At 41.0% G+C, this 21,417-nt stretch overlaps 2 protein-coding genes across 4 annotated transcripts in view; one reads left to right on the forward strand and one right to left on the reverse strand.

Moving 5' to 3' along the window:
• LOC145652951 (NACHT, LRR and PYD domains-containing protein 12-like) overlaps positions 1-21,417 on the forward strand; it is a 112,084-nt gene that overhangs the window by 45,747 nt on the left and 44,920 nt on the right. The window lies entirely within an intron of this gene.
• LOC145652805 (NLR family CARD domain-containing protein 3-like) lies at positions 1,897-20,181 on the reverse strand. 3 transcript variants are annotated; one of them, XM_081704321.1, is made up of 15 exons: positions 20,067-20,181; positions 19,673-19,754; positions 18,193-18,274; positions 17,543-17,659; positions 17,113-17,229; positions 13,770-13,827; positions 13,302-13,506; positions 11,366-13,142; positions 7,170-7,346; positions 6,525-6,701; positions 5,549-5,722; positions 4,782-4,958; positions 3,841-4,017; positions 3,164-3,340; positions 1,897-2,578 (listed from the first exon to the last, which is right to left on the reverse strand). In XM_081704321.1, the coding sequence occupies exons 3-15, from the start codon at positions 18,243-18,245 to the stop codon at positions 2,557-2,559; spliced, it is 3,408 nt and encodes a 1,135-aa protein (XP_081560447.1). In that variant the 5' UTR covers positions 18,246-18,274; positions 19,673-19,754; positions 20,067-20,181; the 3' UTR covers positions 1,897-2,556. The 3 variants fall into 3 exon arrangements, with proteins under 3 accessions (XP_081560447.1, XP_081560449.1, XP_081560448.1); XM_081704323.1 differs by lacking the exon at positions 7,170-7,346; XM_081704322.1 differs by lacking the exon at positions 19,673-19,754 and having other exon boundaries at positions 20,067-20,176.

Here is a 21,417-nt window from a genome sequence, read left to right on the forward strand (position 1 = left end):
AGAATGACATTTATACTCAACAGAGAGGAGACTAGTAATTCACCACGTTCTGACTGGGACCAGTATAATGACATTTACACTCAACAGAGAGGAGACTAGTAATTCACCACGTTCTGACTGGGACCAGTATAATGACATTTACATTCAACAGTAACAAAATTAACAAACGTGAGATTGAGGATCTCAGTGGCTGGAAACAGGTGAGTGAGACCCAAATCATTTTTCCCCAGTAAGTTCCTATAAATTCCTGCTGTAGATTATGACTAAAGCCTGTATGATTCCCTATCAAGTCTTCACACATGGACAGAACACAGACCTGCTTTTAAACTATTGGAACAAAACAAGCCTTAGTTAAGTATATTTATGAGTGATACTCCATTAAAGACCAAACTGCATTACAAAAGCCATTTATAGCACTGAAATATAATAATCATAATAAATTGTACACTAGATCATTTCCATGACACTTAACCTAACAATTATGACTGTGAGAAACCAAAAAACAAAAAACTACCTAAAATCCTCTTTAAAATAGATTACTATTAAATAAAATACCCATTATTTGAGGCATGTTAAAATAAAATAAAAATATATAATATTCTTTATTAATATTATGTGATTTAGCCCTAAAGGGCGCATATTAAAGCCGCCTCTTATCAGATGTAAACGTAGAAAGTCTGATCAGATGTGAATCAGCATGTACAACTAGTGCTCTGTAGTCTTCACACCCAAACCTGGACGCAGCGGCTCACCTGCTTCTGCAGATCCACATCACAGCACGTGTCCAGAACACCTTCAGCATCCCAATCACGTCACACGCCTCCTCGCCCTCCTCACGCGACACCATCTCGAGCCAGTCGCTCTCCGCGAGACGCCCCGGCACGACGTGTACGGGGCTCGCGAGCTGGACGGAGGGCGGCTTTAGTCTGCGCGCGGCTTAACGGCTGAACGGGACGTGACGCAACCTTGTGGTTGTTTTAGCGCGAGCTAACCTGGCTAATGAGCTCCAGCTTTAAAAGGAGCAGCTTTGTACCTTCTGGCGCTCAGTAAGTGTGAGACAAAGCTCAGCGTGCTTGTGTAGAAACAGCGTAACTCACGTTTGTAGCCATTTTAAATACGCGGAGGCCACAACTTTATTCAGGAGACATTTCAATTCTTTCCTACTTCCTCGTTCAAGTCTCCAAACGAGCGCCTGTTGCCGATAGTTGGCGCTACATGAACCAAACTGGACTTATGAATTCTGATGTAGTTTTTCTTCATGTTTGCAGTAAAATACTAAGCGTGCGCACCTTTCTGTCAGGTCATTTCTGCACAGCCCAGTTAACATGTTAATGGCGTCTGCTTTGATGGACATTATTTCTTATAAATGCAGTGTGGCGGCTGTAAAAGGTAGTTTGTGTTAGTACGTGTGTATAACTCGTGATCAACACTGAGGGTATGAAGTGGTCTGTATGAGTGTAGTTTATTTGGGGAGGGGTGATATTAACCTTTAGTTTCCACAGCAGGTGCACACCATAATCCCAACATGCATGTTTTTGTAAATAACTGTCATTTATCAAACATGTACTGATTGATATATTGTGTAACCATAATTCATTATATTTGGAATATGAAACATGAAATTAAATTTTACAAACATAATTCTCCCTTCCATATTTTTGTTTATAACAGCTGTTTATTAAGGTTTATTAAGTGGTCATCCACTCTGCCAGAGGGGGCGCAGCAGTAAGGTTCTCAGACCTGCACATAGTAAGTGAAACAGGCTATTTGTCTGGGCAATGTGACTGAATATAATTTTTTTTTTTTGTATAAATAAACAAATAACAGCACTTTGTGGTTGGGTTACAGGTTCACTGCTGCTTCTATGATATAGTATTAAGGGTTACATCCATAATCTGTGTGAATGCAGTGTTGTTTATTGGTACACTTGAGAAATTAAACTAATGTAACTAGTTAGTAGTGGAAGCTGTTACACCCACTTTCATAAGAACACGCCTACATCTTTACTCACTTACTGCAGACAGCATTTTAAATTCAGGTGGTATTTACACATTAAAGTTCGAAGCAGAACCAAATCAACATCCACATAACTGTCATACACATTCAAAGGAAGAAATCAATTCCAATTATCCATGATGGCGGCCCCATATTGTTACAATTGAGCTTTTTATGGGTAATTTGGGGAAAGTATAAAACTACATTTAATTTTTTTACTAAACCTTTGCTTTACACTGATATGTAGGTTTAGTATTGATTATCTCTGTAAACTTCAAACTAATGAGCACCAGAGAACAGGAAGGCAGCAGAGTTTCAGATCAGATCAGGTGTGTGTGGTGTCCATGTCAGGGGTGTGTGTGTGTGTGTGTGTGTGTGTGTAACGTCCAGGTCAGGTGTGTGTGGTGTCTAGAAACTGGAAGACATGGGGAGGACACACAGCCCTGTGCTGCAGTCATGTTCACACATATTCACACTAACACACGTTACCATGGAGAATCATATGATGAATTATGTGTGTGTTTGTTCATCCTCTTCTCTGTGTGGGAGACTCAGACCACATCACCTCAATAGTGGCCGGATACTGTGAGACAGAGAATAGGACAGAAAGATCAGACATGAACACACACCCATCAGTCAGGCATCGGACTCTGTACACAAGCACAATTACCATTACACACACACACACACACACACACACACTCACACTAGACTAGTACCTGACTGCTATATTGTGTAGGGGTGAAATAGGTCTGATTATTATTGGTTTGCATCAGTAATGTTAATCAGCCAATCCCTACACAGAGTTTTGTATGAGCTCATTGTAACATCCAGTTCTCCATCAATCAGCTCCTGCTGTGGTTGTGTGTGTCCACATGATAAAGTGAGTTTGGGTTTATATTGTTACTGCAGCTGTAGGTGAGATTTTGTCTCAACAAATAATTAGAATTTTTTAAAGAATCTACTGAACTTAGGAACAATGTGAATGAGTGAATGAAACAGAGAGAGAGTTTGTGAATGTGAATCTAATTAATACATTGATGGTGTGTGTGTGTGTGTGTGTGTCAGAAAGAGGAAGAGGGTAATAGCAATTATATCTGTGTGTGTGTGAGTGTGTGTATGTGTGCGTGTGTGTATGTGAGAGAGAGAGAGTAAGTCAGTAACTCACTGTAGTTTCTCCAGTTTACAGTGTGGATCCTCCAGTAGAGCAGAGAGCTGCTTCACTCCTGAGTCTCCTGGTTTATTGTGGTTCAGATTCAGCTCTCTCAGGTGTGTTGAGGGGTTTGACCTCAGAGCTGAAGCCAGAGCAGCACAGCCTTCATCTGTAATACTGCAGTTAAACAGACTGTAGAGAGAAGGAGAAAAACTCCTCACACTTACAGATCAGCACACATACGTGCAAACACAAACAATACATGTTGTGATAGTGATGTAGTGATAGTGTGTGTGTGTGTGTGTATATAGAAAGAGTGAGTGAGTGAGTAAATGTGAAGCTAATTAATACAGTGATGGTGTGTGTGTCAGAAAGATGAAGAGGGTAATAGCAATTATATATGTGTGTGTGTGTGTGTGTGTGTGTGTGTGTGTGTGTGTGTGTGTGTGTGTGTGAGGATACTGAATGTGTACATGTGAGAGGATACTGACTATGCGTGTGTGTGTGTGAGAGGATATTGACTGTGTGTGCGTGTGTGAGTGAGAGGATATTGATTATGTGTGTGTGTGTGTGAGAGAGAGAGTGGCTACTGTCTGTGTGTGAGTGTGTCTGTGAGATGATACTGACTATGTGTGTGTGTGTGTGTGTGTGTGTGTGTGTGTATATAAAGAGACAGTAAATCACTATCTCACTGTAGTTTCTCCAGTTTACTGTGTGGATCCTCCAGTAGAGCAGAGAGCTGCTTCACTCCTGAGTCTCCTGGTTCATTGAGGTTCAGATTCAGCTCTCTCAGGTGTGATGAGGGGTTTGACCTCAGAGCTGAAGCCAGAGCAGCACAACCTTTATCTGTAATATTGCAGTTATACAGCCTGCAGAGAGAAGGAGAAAAACTCACACTTACAGATCAGCACACATACATGCAAATAAACACAATACATGTTGTGATAGTCATGTAGTGACAGTGTGTGTGTATATAGAGAGAATTAGTGAGTGAGTGAGTGAGTGAGTGAATGTGAAGCTAATTAATACAGTGATGGTGTGTGTGTGTCAGGAAGAGGATGAGGGTAATAGCAATCATATCTGTGTGTGTGTGTGTGGATACTGAATGTATACATGTGAGAGGATACTGACTGTGTGTGTGTATGTGAGAGAGGATATTGACTGTGTGTGTTTGTGTGTGTGAGTGTGCGTGCAATGATACTGACTGAGTGTGATGTTATTGACTGTGTGCATATGTGTGTTTGAGAGCATATTGGCTGTGTACGTGAAAGGATACTGAGTGTGTGTTTTATGATTTTGAGTGTGTGCGTGTATGAGAGGATATTGATTGTGTGTGTGTGTGTGTGTGTGTGTGAAAGGATACTGACTGTGTGCTTGTGTGTGTGTGCGTGTGTGTGTGTGTGTGTGTGTGTGAGTGACTGAGTCAGTGAGTGAGGATACCAACTCTGTGTGTGAGTGAGGATACCGAGTGTGTGTGTGTGTGTGTGTGTGTGTGTGTGTGTGTGTTTGAGGATACTAACTGTGTGTGTGTTTGTGGGATGGATATTTTTCTGTGTCTCAGAGAGAGCGGGGCGATACTGACTGTGTGTGTGTGTGTGTGTGTATATAAAGAGACAGTAAATCACTATCTCACTGTAGTTTCTCCAGTTTACAGTGTGGATCCTCCAGTAGAGCAGAGAGCTGCTTCACTCCTGAGTCTCCTGGTTTATTGCAGTTCAGATTCAGCTCTCTCAGGTGTGATGAGGGGTTTGACCTCAGAGCTGAAGCCAGAGCAGCACAACCTTTATCTTTAATACTGCAGTCAGACAGACTGTAGAGAGAAGGAGAAAAACTCTTCACACTAACAGATCAGTACACACACACACACACACTTGCATGCAAAATCACTAAAGTGGATGTGTGCACACACATGCATACACAAATGTGAACAGACAATCACACTCACACTGCCTCTCCCCCACACAACCACACATACAAAATGTTTCTCCCAAACACATTACCACACCCACACTAAGTGAAGCTGCACCTCTCTTCACTAAAAACCAAAATCACATGCAATACATGGTGTATGTGTGTGTGTGTGTGTGTGTGTGAGACAGAGTGAGAGAGGATACTGACTGTGTGTGTGTGTGTGTGTGTGTGTGTGTGTGTGTGTGTGTGTGTGTGTGTGTGTGTGAGAAAGGATTCTGACTGCATGTGTGTGAGTTTATGTATGTGTGTGCATGAGCAGATACTGACTGTGTGTGTGATGATATTGAGTGTATGCGTGTGTGTGTGCAAGGATACTGACTGTGTGTGTGTGTGTGTGTGTGTGTGTGTGTGTGTGTGTGTGTGTGTGAGAGAGAGGAAATTAACACTGTGTGTGTGTGTGTATAAAGAGACAGTAAGTCAATAACTCACTGTAGTTTCTCCAGTTTACAGTGTGGATCCTCCAGTAGAGCAGAGAGCTGCTTCACTCCTGAGTCTCCTGGTTTATTGCAGTTCAGATTCAGCTCTCTCAGGTGTGATGAGGGGTTTGACCTCAGAGCTGAAGCCAGAGCAGCACAACCTTCTGAAATACTGCAGTTATACAGCCTGCAGAGAGAAGGAGAAAAACTCCTCACACTTACAGATCAGCACACGCACACACACACTCGCATGCAAACGCACTAACGCACATGTGTGCACACACATGCATATATAAATGCAAACAAAAATCACTCTCACACCGCCTCTCCCCCACACAACCACACACGCAGAATGTTTCTCCGAAACACATTAGCACACCCACTAAGAATTGAAGCTGCACCTCTCTTCACTAAGCACCAAAATCACCTGCAATATGTTGGCGGGAGTGTGTGTATGTGTGTGTGTGTGTGTGTGTGAGGACATTGACTCTGTGTCTGTGAATCAGAGGATACTGACAGTGTGTGTGTGTGTGTGTGTGTGTGTGTGTGTGTGTGTGTGTGTGTGTGTGTGTGTGTGTGTGTGAGAGGATGCTAACTGTGTGTGTGTGTGAGAGGATTCTGACTGCATGTTTGTGTGAGTGTGTGTATGTGTGTGCATGAGCAGATACTGACTGTGTGTGTGATGATATTGAGTGTGTGCGCGTGTGTGTAAGAGTGATAAGACACCCACAGTGTGCTTGTGTGTGTGTGAGAGAAAATGAGAGAGGATACTGACAGCGTGTTAGTATGTGAGCGTGCTTGCATGTGTTAGTGAGAGGAAATTGACTGTGTACGCATGTGTGTGAAAGGATACTGACTGTGTATGTGTGTGTGTGAGCGGAAATTAACACTGTGTGTGTGTGTGTGTGTGTGTGTGTGTGTGTGTGTGTGTGTGTGTGTGTGTGTGTGTGTGTGTGTGTGTGTGAAGAGACAGTAAGTTAGTAACTCACTGTAGTTTCTCCAGTTTACAGTGTGGATCCTCCAGTAGAGCAGAGAGCTGCTTCACTCCTGAGTCTCCTGGTTTATTGGAGTTCAGATTCAGCTCTCTCAGGTGTGATGAGGGGTTTGACCTCAGAGCTGAAGCCAGAGCAGCACAGCCTTCATCTGTAATACTGCAGTTATACAGCCTGCAGAGAGAAGGAGAAAAACTCCTCACACTTACAGATCAGCACACGCACACACACTTACATGCAAACAATAATGTGGATGTCTGCACACACACAATCACACTCACACTGCCTCTCGCCCACACAACCACACACACAAAATGTTTCTTCCAAACACATTACCACACCCACACTAAGTGAAGCTGCACCTCTCTTCAATAAACACCAAAATCACATGCAATACCTATGGGGTGTGTGTGTGTGTGTGTGTGTGTGTGTGTGTATGTGTGTGGTGTGTGTGTGTGTGTGTGTGTGTGTGTGTGTGCGTGTGTGAGAAAGAAAGCGGATATTGACTGTGTGTTTGTCAGTGTGTGTGTGTGTGTGTGTGTGTGTGTGTGTGTGTGTGTCTGTGTGTGTGTGTGAGAGAGAGAGAGAGTGAGGATATTGTGTGTTAGAAACTGGCTCAAAGACAGTAAGTCAGTAACTCACTCTAGTTTCTCCAGTTTACAGTGTGGATCCTCCAGTAGAGCAGAGAGCTGCTTCACTCCTGAGGCTTTTGGTTTATTGGAGTTCAGATTTAGCTCTCTCAGGTGTGATGAGGGGTTTGACCTCAGAGCTGAAGCCAGAGCAGCACAACCTTTATCTGTAATACTGCAGTTATACACCCTGTAGAAAGGAGAAAAACTCCTCACACTTTCAGCTCAGTACATGCACACACACACTCGCATGCAAACTCACTAACGTGCATGTGTGCACACACATGCTTACACAAATGCACACAATCACACTCACACTGCCTCTCCCCCATACAACCACACACACAAAATGTTTCTCCCAAACACATTACCACACCCACACTAAGTGAAGCTGCACCTCTCTTCACCAAACACCAAAATCACATGCAATACCTATGGGGTGTGTGGGTGTGTGTGTGTGTGTGTGTGTGTGTGTGTGTGTGTGTGTGTGTGTGTGTGTGTGTGTATGTGTGTGATAATTCCAGCCTGCATAGAGGAGAAAAACTTGCAGTTCAACTCCCAGACACACACACACTCACACACACACACACTCACACACTCATAAATACACACACACACACACACACACACACACACACACACACACACACACACACACACTAACCCACATGAATAAATCTTTGGTCTGTTGGAAATCAATCAGTGTTAAAAGTGAAACTATCAGAACTCTGCGCGCTCACTCGCGAGCTGAACCGTTACACTTCACGAGCAGTCGGCATACACGCGCACTGTCCAATAATTCGTCTGTAACAGTAAAATCAGGATTAAAGTCACATTGTAGTGAATAAAAGTTAATATTTAACACACATCACAAAAACAAGTCTTCTTAAACACAGATAACATAGAACCGCTGATATGAAGTTTACACTTTCACCATAAATTTGCTAACTAATCGATTAGCTTCTTCGTTTTAACAATTATACTTTTATTCGACGCCAAATACCGCATGAATAATCTTACTTTCGTTTATCAGTAACAGCAGATGAAATAAAGTGTCTGAATCGCCGTCTGTATGCTAATACCGTTAGATGATCAACACATAGTCCACCCCTCCCCACCTGAATCTCCATAGTCAGACATACAGTGAACTCCCCATAACGCCACACAAATATTAGTGACAGTAACACTACATGCACCAGGAGAGGGCGCTGTTGTAAGTGATCACTGTCTGTGTATCTGTGGGATGACATATATGTGATACTTGGTCTAAAATGTTTAGAACTATTTATTTAGATGAACAACATATCTCTGTCCTCTTTATCTATCTGTCTCTACTGTTCTCTCTGAAATACACACAGACAAACACAAAATGTTTATTCCTTATTACAACACACCTGCATTAATTTATCTACACTGAACAGTCACGCTGATCGGTTGATCATGTTAACCTGATCAGTTAATTTTGCACCAAGATGATGATTTATTTTCTTACTCTCTTGTACAAATGTGAATACACACACACACACACACAATTAATTCTGAGGCTTGTTAACGCTTCTTTGATAAGTCCCTCATTGCCCAAGTCTGGAAAAATTCCAACAAGTCAACAGGTAAACAACAGATTCACAGTCCAAACAGAATTACTATAAACTGATCAAAGACACTAACAGTATAAATAGACACTGATCCAGACACTAAAATATTGAAGGAGAGACAGAAGGGTGAGTACAATTTTACAATATAGGAGTTAATATTCCCTTGGAGGAAATTGAACAAAACTGTTTGTTTATGTAACAGAGAAAGAAGCAGTTTGATTATACTGTACAGAGATTAAGTGCATGTAGCTCACATGCAGTGGGGAGTGATATCCACACAAACCCCAGAAGAGGAGAAAGCCCTGGATATACTGGCTCATCAGTGTCTCTTAGGATAAGAGGAGGAACTGATGTGTGTGGAGAAGAATGTCCATCTCCATCCCCTCAGTCTGTCTCTCCACAGTACCCTTCACCTGCTCTAGTCCTGCTGCATCTGCTGGGCCTCTCAGGCAGGACCCAGCTGAAGATCACCACCTGAGCCTGAGAGAGCAGCGTTTGTGGGTGCAGCCAGGAGCTCATATTAATAGAAGACAAGAAGCTCCTTTTTAACAAAGTTGCTCTTTTAGAGACACACTATGTAAGGCCTTCAATATCAGTTTCAATAATCTTGAACAAGGGAAATGTAAAATATTACCATGTATTCACTGAATAAACATGGATCAAAGATAAATAAATAAAGATTTATTTAATTAGTAAAGACTTGCTTAGTAAACTATGATTATTTTCAGACACAACAGTGACTAGTCAGAGAGAAGACCTGTCATTTCTTTTTTTAAACAGTTTTAAGGGATTGCTTATATTTGCCAGGTGTCACGGTTGGCCGGGCATCCAGAAGGAGGGACACGCCCACTCCTGCTAGGGAGCGCACTACATCCCTGCCTTGTTCCCAGTCCCCTGCCTACTAATCACCTTCACCTGTCCCGTGTTCTCTCTCTCTATTTAAACTCACAGGTCCTGAGAGAAAGCGCTGCACATTAGTGGAACGCTGGACTACTCACTTCCACCCCTGTACATCGTTACACAGACTGTTAGGACTGAGTATCGTTGATTATTTGTTGTGGTTTTTCACGTATTGACAATGCAGAATAAAGAGCACTTTGGCTCAACCTTGCCTTTCGCTTCCTCTGTGCCGCCACCGTCACAACAGGTATTTATGTTTTCAGGTTTGTCCATCAGCTGGTTTGAATATGTGGACTATTATGGGTCATATACAGAAGACTGAACCCATTATTCTGAGTTGTAGTCCAAACTCTGGTCTATGTAGTTTTGTTCTCATCTCCCCTCACTGCTGTGCTCATCTTTGTTCTCACTATCAGCGGGAGGGCAGGAGCAGAGTCCAGCGCTGGTTTGTATAAAATGGGAAAAAGTCTCATTTAAATACGAGGAACAACAACCAGTCCACAGTCCAAAAAGCAAATGGTGTTAACAGGCAAAGGTCAGCACTAGGAAGACCAAACAGCAGACTTTGGTAAAAAGGGCAGACACACAGAAACAGAAACATGTTCAGGAACAGTGAAAAAAAAAAACAAGACTACTTTACATACACCAGTTTATAAATACAACTCAGATGAGATTTCACAAAGACAGACACAAAAGGACAGGACTGTTTACAAGACTAACAAGGGAGACTATGGAAAACAGGTAAGGTCAATAAACAGGGGAACTGAATCTAACAAAGTGGACAGGAGGATTATAGGAGTCTGATAGTGCAGTGTCAGGTATGATGAGAAGAGCAGACGTGACACAGAGAAAAGAGTGGTCACATCACGGTCACTTTTACAGGAACTCCACCCATAACCAGAGTTGTTATTCACGACTGTAAATCACTGTCCTACCACCAGCTGAGTTCCTGCGTCAGTGATACCTGATTGCTGTCCCATGGTGTGGGTGATAAGAGAATGTGGTTAGTTGTGATTGGTCAGTGATGGTAAACCACCTGGTCTTGGTGAAGATAAGACTGAAGTCAGGGTCTGGAGGTGGAGGGTTTAGGGGGAGAGTTGGAGTGGAGCTGGAGCAGAGCTGGTGGACTGAGCAGTGAGGTTTGGAGAAACCTCTCCCTGGGGATTTCTCTCTCTACTTCTCTCTCTCCTTCACTCTTTCTCTACGTCTCTCTTACTTTCTATCCATCTATTGGGTAACATTCAGGTTGTATTTTGTATGCTGCATTTTTGTATTACATAATGTAAATGCTTAAGTAATTTTCTAAAGTTAGTTACACATTCTCACCTACACTGGGCTACACAACAGAATTTACTCTAAAATCTTTGTAATTATAATTAATTCAGGTAAAAGTAAATTTATTATGTTTTACACATGTTACATCTTGGCCTGTATCTGTTTCCATAACTGGCTATGAAAATGTGAAAGAGAATGTTAATGTGTGTAAAAGAGAGATATACGTGTGTGTGTGTGTGTGTGTGTGTGTGTGTGTGTGTGTGTGTAATCCTAAATTCCTTAGGATTAATGATTGGTTCAACTAACACCTTAAATAGTCATTAGGGTACATGATACATTAGTTACAAAGGGGCTTAGGACACACTTACAAATTAACAAAAGTACCTTATGATGGAGATCATGATGTACTAATAATGTGTTTATGAATGAAAATACTCACACAGCTTTTCTGGATGCTGTGACCACTGGAAGCAGTCTCAGTAGACATTCCTCTGATGGGTCATATTTACTCAGGTCAAACTCATCCAGCTCCTCTTCTGAGTTCAGCAACACAAAGACCAGAGCAGACCACTGAGCAGGAGAGAGTCTGGCTCCATAGAGACGACGGTCAACTCCTCTGCTCAGGTATGTTTGGACTTCCTGTACTAGAGAATGATCCTTCAGTTCATTCAGACAGTGGAACAGATTGATGGATTTCTCTGGAGAGGGATTCTTCCTGATCTTCTCCTTGATGTAGCTGGCTGTTTCCTCTTTGTTGTGAGAGCTGTTTTCTGTCTGTGTCAGTAGGCCTTGTAAGAGAGTCTGATTGGACTCCAGTGAGAGACCCAGAAGGAAGCGGAGGAAAAGGTCCAGATGTTCATTCTCACTCTGTAAGGCCTTGTCCACTGCATTCATAAGGAAGACAGACATTGGTTTCCTTTTGAAGAAATAACTGAGGAATCCTGTTTGCTGTTCAAGCACATTTTTGTTGTTATTAATGAAGGAGATAAATGCATATAAAGCAGCCAGGAACTCTTGAATGCTCAGATGTAAAAAACTGAACACTTTCCCCAGGTGAAGCCCATACTCCTCTCTGAAGATCTGTGTACACACTCCTGAGTACACAGACATTTCTTTGACAACAATGCCACACTCTCTCACGTCTTCCTCATAGAAGATCAGATTGCCCTTTTCCAGTTGTTGGAAAGCCAGTTTTCCCAGTTCTAGAATTGTCTTTTTAGTCTGTTGAGGATCTGTGTCAATGTTTCCATGGTACTTTCTGTCCTTGTGTTTGAGCTGAAAGATCAGGAAGTGTGCAAACATTTGAGTGAGAGTCTTGGGGATCTCTCCACTCTCTGCTTCACCCAACATTTTCTCTAGAACAGTAGCTGCAATCCAACAGAAGACTGGAATGTGGCACATGATGTAGAGACTTCTTGATGACTTCATGTGTTTGAAGATTCTATTGGCCAGGCTCTGATCTCTGATTCTCTTCCTGAAGTACTCTTCTTTCTGAGGGTCACTGAACCCTCGTACCTCTGTTACCCGATCAACACACTCATGAGGGATCTGATTGGCTGCTGCTGGTCGAGAGGTTATCCAGAGGAGAGCAGAGGGAAGCAAATTCCCCTTGATGAGGTTTGTCAGCAGCACATCCACTGAGGTCAGCTCTGTTACATCCCATAAGTTCTCGTTGTTCTGGAAGTCTAGAGGAAGTCGACACTCATCCAGACCATCAAAGATGAAAATGACTTTATATGTATCACAGTCTATTAATTGTAATTGTTTTATTTCTGGGAAAAAGTCATGAAGTAGATCCATCAGACTGAACTTTTTCTCCTTCATCAAATTCAGCTCCCTAAAAGGAAGTGAAAATATAAAGAGGACATCCTGATTTGCTCTTCCTTCAGCCCAGTCCAGAATGAACTTCTGCACAGAGACAGTTTTCCCAATTCCAGCAACTCCTTTAGTCAGCACTCTTCTGATTGGTTTGTCTTTAAAGAGGTTGTTGCATTTTATGAGTTTCTCCTGTGTTGCTGGTCTCCTGGATGCTGTCTCAATCTGTCTCACCTCATGTTCATTATTGACCTCTCCACTCCCTCCCTCTGTGATGTAGAGCTCTGTGTAGATCTCATTCAGAAGAGTTGAGCTTCCTTGTTGGGAAATTCCTTCATTAATTCTTTTAAATTTATCCATTAGTTTGTATTTGAGCTTTTGCTGATATTCAGAGAATAGCTCTAATAAACAGAAGAACACGATCACAAATATTTTATTTTTTTGTTATCTTTGATGGTGAAGTAATTGATCAAAAACCTAAAAGACTTTGCCCAAACACAGAGGACAAAATTTAGGTATAGTGATCCTGCCATCATAAAGCCATGATCCAGAGCTCTTACTGGTCTGTAGTGTGTTAGCGAGGTCTGTCTGATTCATATTCCCAAGGACATGCAGTGTGATCTTCAGCGCCCCCTCTCTGGCACTGCTCTGATCCTCCTCATCCTCCACGTCTCTCTCAGAGCATGCTGGGTAATCTGGACTCAGCAGCTTCTTAAACCTCTTCAGCTCCTTCTTCACCAGGGAAATGACTTTGTGCTCCAGCTCCTGGTTGGGAATAAACACCAACAGACAATCAGAAAAACACCACGATGTTACAGAGAGAGATCACTGCATAATGTTGTTTCATGATGGAGAACATTCTGGCAGTGTTTGGGTAGTTACTCAAAAAAAAGTAATCCATTACTCACCACTTCTCTAAAATTGTAATGGGATTACTGTACTCATTACTTAATGGAAAAAGTAATCTTATTACTTCTGTTACATCCTAAAACCCAAATATACTAGAAATCACCCCCACACTTACATACCTTGAATATGGACTCCAATTGTTTTCTGTAGGTGAGTTCTGCTTTTTCTCTTTGTACACTGTGGACAAACACAACAGACCTTTATGGAGGAATATGTAGCACATTCATACCTGCACAACACATGATTATACAGACAAGTAGATATTATACAAGATTATATATTATCAACACTTGTGTTTCTGCATTTCATAACAGATCTGTGATGCTGCCTGGTGTGCGGCAGCAGAAAGGATCAGGATGCAGGTGTGAGTGTAGAAACACAAAAAGGCTTTTAATAGAAAGTGAAAGTAAAGCAAATGTGCTAAACACACTGAGCCACAAGAAGACAACAATCCACAAAGAAGAATACGAAGAACACAGGAACAGGAGCAGTATATACATGGAGGAATTTGGCAAAAGAATGACACAGAGACTAAGGACAAGTGGTAGGAACGGTAGGAGGAGTTAGGCTGGGGAGTGGCAGAAATGGTGGGAGGAGTTAGTCTGCGGAGTGGCAGGAATGGTGGGAGGAGTTAGGCTGGGGAGTGGCAGGAATGGTGGGAGGAGCAGGGAGAAGGACAACACACAGATACAACAATAAACAAAGGATGACATGGGAAAGCAAAACAGACAAAGGGCTCCTTTACAAGATGATTTGTAAGAAAGTAAGTCGAGACTGTAGAACAGACACAGTCACATTTCATCTTCAGCCAAGACTGTAGAACAGACACAGTCACACTTCAGCTTCAGTTGAGACTGTAGAACAGACACAGTCACACTTCAGCTTCAGTCGAGACTGTGGAACAGACACAGTCACACTTCAGCTTCAGTCGAGACTGTAGAACAGACACAGTCACACTTCAGCTTCAGTCGAGACTGTGGAACAGCCAACAGCTGATCTGAACAACTTTGAGTGCCAGTGAGTAGATGACTTGTTCCTAAGCATGAACAAAGAATTTGATTTTGGGAAATTTCTCTGAACTTGTAAAAATGATTCCTAATAACAGAATTTATTTGCTGATCAAATCTGAGCTCTAGATCAAAGATAACTCCAAGATTTTTGTATTTCTAGGAATAATACAAGCAGATTAAATCAACTGTTACATAAGTGTTAACCCCTCACTATTTATGTTTACATGTACACCCATGATCTTATATTAGTCTACAACTGTCTTACTTAGATATGATCATGTTAATATTACAGTCTGATTGTTATAGTGTGACATAGTGTCTTAGTTGACCTAAGCTTAGCCTGATTAAAACATGTGTTCCAGGATAATATTAGCCAGACTATGTGCACATGTAAACACACACTGATCCACGGACTAAACATTTGTGCTACATTTCTGACAAAGCCTGATAAACATATTATACATATATTGTACATACATATATATATATATATCTATATCTATATCTATATCTATATATATATATATATATATATATATATATATATAGAGAGAGAGAGAGAGAGAGAGAGAGAGAGAGAGAGCGAGAGAGAGAGAGAGAGAGAGATATTTCCTTATGTACCCCTGTTTTTTTCCCTCAGTTTGGACAGAGCACTCTCAAACCATTTCACTGCGAGTTATACTATGTATGACTATGTACATGACAAATAAACCAAACTTGAAACTTAAACTGTAATCAAGAGAGTTTGTTTTTGTCTAGTCATTAAAAGAGGAGCTCAGCAATGTTCAGTAACAGCATTACTACTGTAGCTAAATCCAGCTCATCTACCTACAGCTTGATCCTGCCCCAACTCCTCTTCTTAAGTGTTCTTCTGCTATTTCTCCCATGTCTCCTCATTAATGCTTCCCTTACTTCGGATTCTGTTCCTACAGCTCTCAAAACCTCAGCTTTAACTGTCATTCTTTATAAAACAGGACTAAATGCTGCACTACTTGATAATTACTGACCCATTTCCAGTCTCCCCTGTCTAATCAGGGTTCCAGCCTCTCAACTACAATCTTTCTTAAATACTCAGGATCTATTTGAACCTTTCCAATCTGATTGCCATACTATGCACAACACTGAGAGAGCCCTGTTAGATGTTTTCAATGATCTCCTTCTCTCTACTGACTCTGGTGCCCTGTGTATTCTCCTCCTTCTAGATCTTCTAGATAGAAGTGCTGTGTTTGACACAATTAAACCATAACATACTTATCAGCTGCCTGTCAGATATTGGGATTACTAATACAGTTCTTGAATGGTTTATCTCCTATATCTCTAATAGATCACATTTTGTCACACTTGGTAAACACAAATCACACACTGATACTGTTACTCATGGTGTTCTCTACGGATCGGTCCCTGGTCCTCTCCTATTTAATCGATATGTTACCCCTTGGTCAGATTATCCGCAGGCATGGTCTCCGTTTCCACTGTTATGCTGATGACACTCAGATTTATAGTAGCACCAAAGGTAACACTACCTTACCACTTCCTGCTTTACTCTCTTGTATCAAAGATCTCAGACAGTGGATGAACATAAACCTCCTAGAGTTAAATACTTACAAAATAAAATTTTAGTTATTGGTTCTAAATCCATAATCACCAAATTAACTGATTTTAAACTCAGTCTAGATGGGTCTTGGTCAAACCATCAACTGCATTTTGGAACTTTGGTGTACTCCTCACTCTTTCAACCCCACATCATGTCAATGGTTAAAAATGCCTCTTTTTTTTTTACAGTCACAATATCACTAGACTTAGGCCCATGCTCTCCTGACAAGGTGCTGAAACTCTGGTTCATGCTTTCATCACATCCCATCTTGATTACTGCAACTCTCTCTTCATTTGCATCCCAGAATTCTCTTAGATGTTAAAAAATGTCAGCCCACAACACTCCAATTCTACATGAGCTACACTGGCAGCCTGTCTCTCAACACATTCAGTATAAACTCGTCCTGCATACATTCAAAGCTCTGCATGGTCTTGCACCTCCCTACTTAGCTGAACTCCTACATCCATACTGCTCCACCCATACACTTAGGTCTTCTGATGCAGGTCTTTTCTCCATTCATAAGTTAAGATTGGTCTCTGTAGGGGCAGATATTTTAGTGTCATGGCATCAAAACTAAAACTATGGATGAACTCATGAAAGGCTTCATAATGAGCTGAGTGAGTTTGATCAGGTGGGATTGGAAGTGAGGAACACTGTCCTAAACCATGAGATCATCAAATCTCATCAGAACACTCTCCCTCTCTGAAGTGTAAGTGGAGGAATCCATCTTACCTGAGCTCAGGAGAACAGTCACATTCCCTACATCATGCTTACCTGAGCTCAGTAGAACACTCACATTCCCTACATCATCCTTACCTGAGCTCAGTAGAACAGTCACAGTCCCTACATCATCCTTACCTGAGCTCAGTAGGACACACTCCCTCTCTGACCTGACGTTTAGGGTCCATCGACTTGTCACTCTTCATGGACACACAGCTGGGTTCCGGGGAGTCTGATCTCTTACCCTGCATCAGACTAACATACACAATTAAAAACATATTGTTTTAATGCCAAAATACTAATGTGTGTATAAATGGTGCAAATATAAATTAATATGTATTTATCTCTATCGATGGTCTATCAAGACCATCACCTCTCATCAGAACACGTTCCCTCTCTGAAGTGTAAGTAGAGGACTCCATCTTACCTGAGCTCTGGAGAACAGTCACATTCCCTACATCATCCTTACCTGAGCTCAGAAGGATACACTCCCTCTCTGAAGTGTAAGCGGAGGACTCACTCTTACCTGAGCTCAGTAGAACAGTCACATTCCCTACGTCATCCTTACCTGAGTTCAGTAGGATACACTCCCTCTCTGAACTGTAATGGAATGTCCATTGACTGGTCACTCTTCATGGATACACTGCTGGGTTCCGGGGAGTCTGATCTCTTACCCTGAATCAGACTAACATACACAATTAAAAAGATATTATTTTAAGGCCAAAATACTAATGTGTGTATAAATGGTGCAAATATAAATTAATATGCATTTATGTCTATCATTGCGATTTTTATTTAATGTTTTTTAAAGAATTCGTAGAAAGATGTTGAAAACACTAAATTCGTTATTATGTTTCTTGTTATTTACTAAGTGATCTTCAAGATGACCAGAGTTATACCAGAGAGCATCTTTACATTACTTTACATTACATTAAGCTGGTCTTTAACTTTCTGAAGTTTATACTTATGTTTCATCTTTGTATTGTGCATTGTGTCTCGGTCTCAGTAGAGACAACTGTTTCTGGCAGTATCTGATTTAAGATTGTTACCTGCTGGTACTATTCAAGGGTTTTGTGAATGGATATCAAAGCACTTTTAAGAGGTCTGTGTGGCTAAGAACATCTACTAAATGCAATAAATATAGATTTATTCAGATATCCCAAGTAAATAAGTGCACAAACCTATGCACTGCAAGTATGTTTATTTATGTTCTCTCACCTTTCTCCTTTCTGTGTGTGCTGTTCCCCAGAGACACTTATTTTGGAGGTCATGTCTCCTCCTACAGATTATAGCTGTACACCTGCAAACACGCACATGCAGATTAATAATCAGAACACATACTCAATTACAATATTTACATTTACTGCATATGGCAGACACGCTTGTCCAGAGAGACTTACAGAAGTGATTTGTTGTGTCGCTACAAAAAACATAAATAAAGCACCTTTGTAAGTCGCTCAGGATAAGAGTGTCTGCTAAATTTTATAAATGCAAATGTAAACATCCTCATGTGAGCACAGAGAGGTTAGTGTCAAGATCACTACCAGGCTAAAGCCCTGGCTAAACTGCAAAAGAGGGCAGTAAAGGTGTGTTTTTATAATAATTGCATACCGGGTCACAGACCAACTCAAAATCACTGTCACACAAATAAATAGCGCAGAACTTCATAAATTATTAGCTAAATTTACATGCGCACCGTTGGTACAATACTAGTCTGACACTGTTAGTTGAACTAACACACGATCGTATAAAATCACTGTCTTAGCCAGTTCAAAACACGTAGCCGAGTTGGACGTGTAAACACGTTCTGTCAGATCTACTGGTTCACAGTCCGAAATGCAGCCAAGATCTCCGTTTAACGAGTCACGACCAAGACATTCACGCGCTTTAATCAATCACGACCAAGACATTCAGGCGCTTTAATCAATCACGATCAAGACATTCACGCGCTTTAACGAAGCACGACCAAGACATTCACGCGCTTTAACGAAGCACGACCAAGACATTCACGCGCTTTAACGAAGCACGACCAAGACATTCACGCGCTTTAACGAAGCACGACCAAGACATTCACGCGCTTTAACGAAGCACGACCAAGACATTCACGCGCTTTAACGAAGCACGACCAAGACATTCACGCGCTTTAACGAAGCACGACCAAGACATTCACGCTTCAGCTCGGAATGCGCCTATAAGCGAGACATTACAGTATTTTCTCGCTTAATGTTCTCAAAAGAGAAACAGAGTCATTCATGTTTTTGAAGAGCTTTGGTGTAGACAGGCACCTTTACTAACTTTATAAGTACAAAATATAGTTTATTAAAATGAGCAAATAATGCATAAAGTTTAAACCGTAATCTTACAGCACTAAAACAAACTCAAAAACGTGGGTGTAGTGAACAGTATCAGTCCAAAGTGGAAAAGAAGACAGAGGCAGGAAAAATGTGTTCTGTAAGTGCATAGTGGGTCACAGACTAACTCAATCACTGTCATACAAAGAAACAGTGTCGAAATATCACTTAATAATATTACTAATAAATATTATAAATATTACTTCTTTAGTTACACTGACATGCACACTATTGGTACAATACTAACCTCACACTGTCAGTCTAATTACGACATGATCGTGTAAACAGCACGGTCTTAGCCTGATAAAACAACTAGTCTACATCTAGTTGGACACCTAAACACTTACTGTTAGATCTACTGGCTCACAGTCCGAGACGTTTGTGACACTTCCTGCAGTACGACGCCTGTTCTATTTGCGCAGTTTGTTTCTGCGTAGAGGACAAAATATAAATATATGAAGTATATAGTGCGTTTATTAGTACTTTTTATACAGTTCATGTAAACATCTTGATTCGGAACAATTTCTCAGATGAGCCTAGAACGACTTTAGTTCGGTTATTCTAAATCAGACGACCTCAGTTCTGTTGCTGTATTTTGTTTTCTGCAACAAAATGGCGCCTAAAAGCTTTACGTTTTCAGACAGTAACATAAATTCTGTTAATATTAAACTTAAGAAGTTGTGCTTTGAGTAGTACAGGTTCATATAATTCTTAGTTGACAGCTCAGATTCAGATACTCACAGGTTTTCTTTTCTAAAGTTTTTTATATTCCGTTTCATAAAATGGAGTACAAAAATTGGGTTTCACTTTCGCTTTAAACCGGACTAAACCGGTTTTGTCAAGGATAATTGTTTTTTAGGGGCCGTACTGCTGTGACCAATCACAACACTTTATCCAACCTTCTGCGGGAGAGAGAAATCAGAGCTACAGTATAGAACTGTATTTAAATAACACAGAATAGCGTAGAACAGTGACAGTAAATTACCAGTGGATTTTGGCTGTGGGAGAATTTTGTTTGTCATGGAGCTTCTTCAGTACAGCTGTTCTGAGCAGACGTTTACTTAGGTTTTCACACACACACTCACACACACACACACACACACACACACACACACACACAGAGGGAGAGAGACAGGTTATTAGTTTGTGTGTAATACCTATTCTGTGTGTGGTTTAACAGTAAGATGGTGCCTTAACAGTGCAGTGATGTTTACACCGAACACAGCTCACAAACTCTATATAAAATGACTATTTATTGTCATTAGTTTTCGTTTCTAGCATACACTTCCCTGAGATGACAGATCAAACCATTTTGAGTGTTTGAATTAACCATTTTAAAATGGTATCTTGGGTCTCTCCTCTGCTGATCGCCATGTCCAGTTCACATGCCCAGTGATGTAGTGGTATAAGACAGTATGTGAACGTTTAGTTTGTGCCCAGACATGTATCTGAGAAGAAGACGAGCCAAGAGACGTTAATCAGGCAGATCTGTTTACTAGTAGGTAACATCTAAGGTCAAGGTTATGATGGAGCTGTAGACATAAGTGAATGTTTTTAAGGGACTTCAGACAAATATTCTGAATAAAAGGTCAAAACATCACCAGACACATAATCTGCATTAATCTGGTGTTGGCAGAAAGTGCAAAATCAAACATATGTTCTGTTAATTTTTTTTTTCACACAGCATTGACGTGTAACTCGCAGCATTCTTGGATCTCCTTTCCTCACATGCAAAATCTACATGAGCTCACTCATATTTAATCTGCCAAGCAGCCAGCCAATCAGATCCGAAAACAGGAACTGTTTTTAATTTTTGAAGATCTGCACAGGTCGGTACAGGCCTATATTTAATTCTGATAAGAAACATTGTTCATGGAAGACTTCCCAGTTAGACACTTGGGCTGTTTCTCCAGGACAACCACATCAAAACAACACTATTCTTTGACATATTTCCGTTTTAAATGCTAATTTCTGACCACTTAAGTTAAACCTTAGGGCCCTCATTAAACAATAATAATCCTTAGCTAGTAAATTGCTGTACTTTAATTATAGAAGAAATTATCCTTAGAAATGCTTTGTTTTTTATTCTTAG

This window comes from Electrophorus electricus, chromosome 21 (genome assembly GCF_041902795.1).
Source record: "Electrophorus electricus isolate QZ-2024a chromosome 21, ASM4190279v1, whole genome shotgun sequence".
Lineage (NCBI taxonomy): Eukaryota > Metazoa > Chordata > Actinopteri > Gymnotiformes > Gymnotidae > Electrophorus > Electrophorus electricus.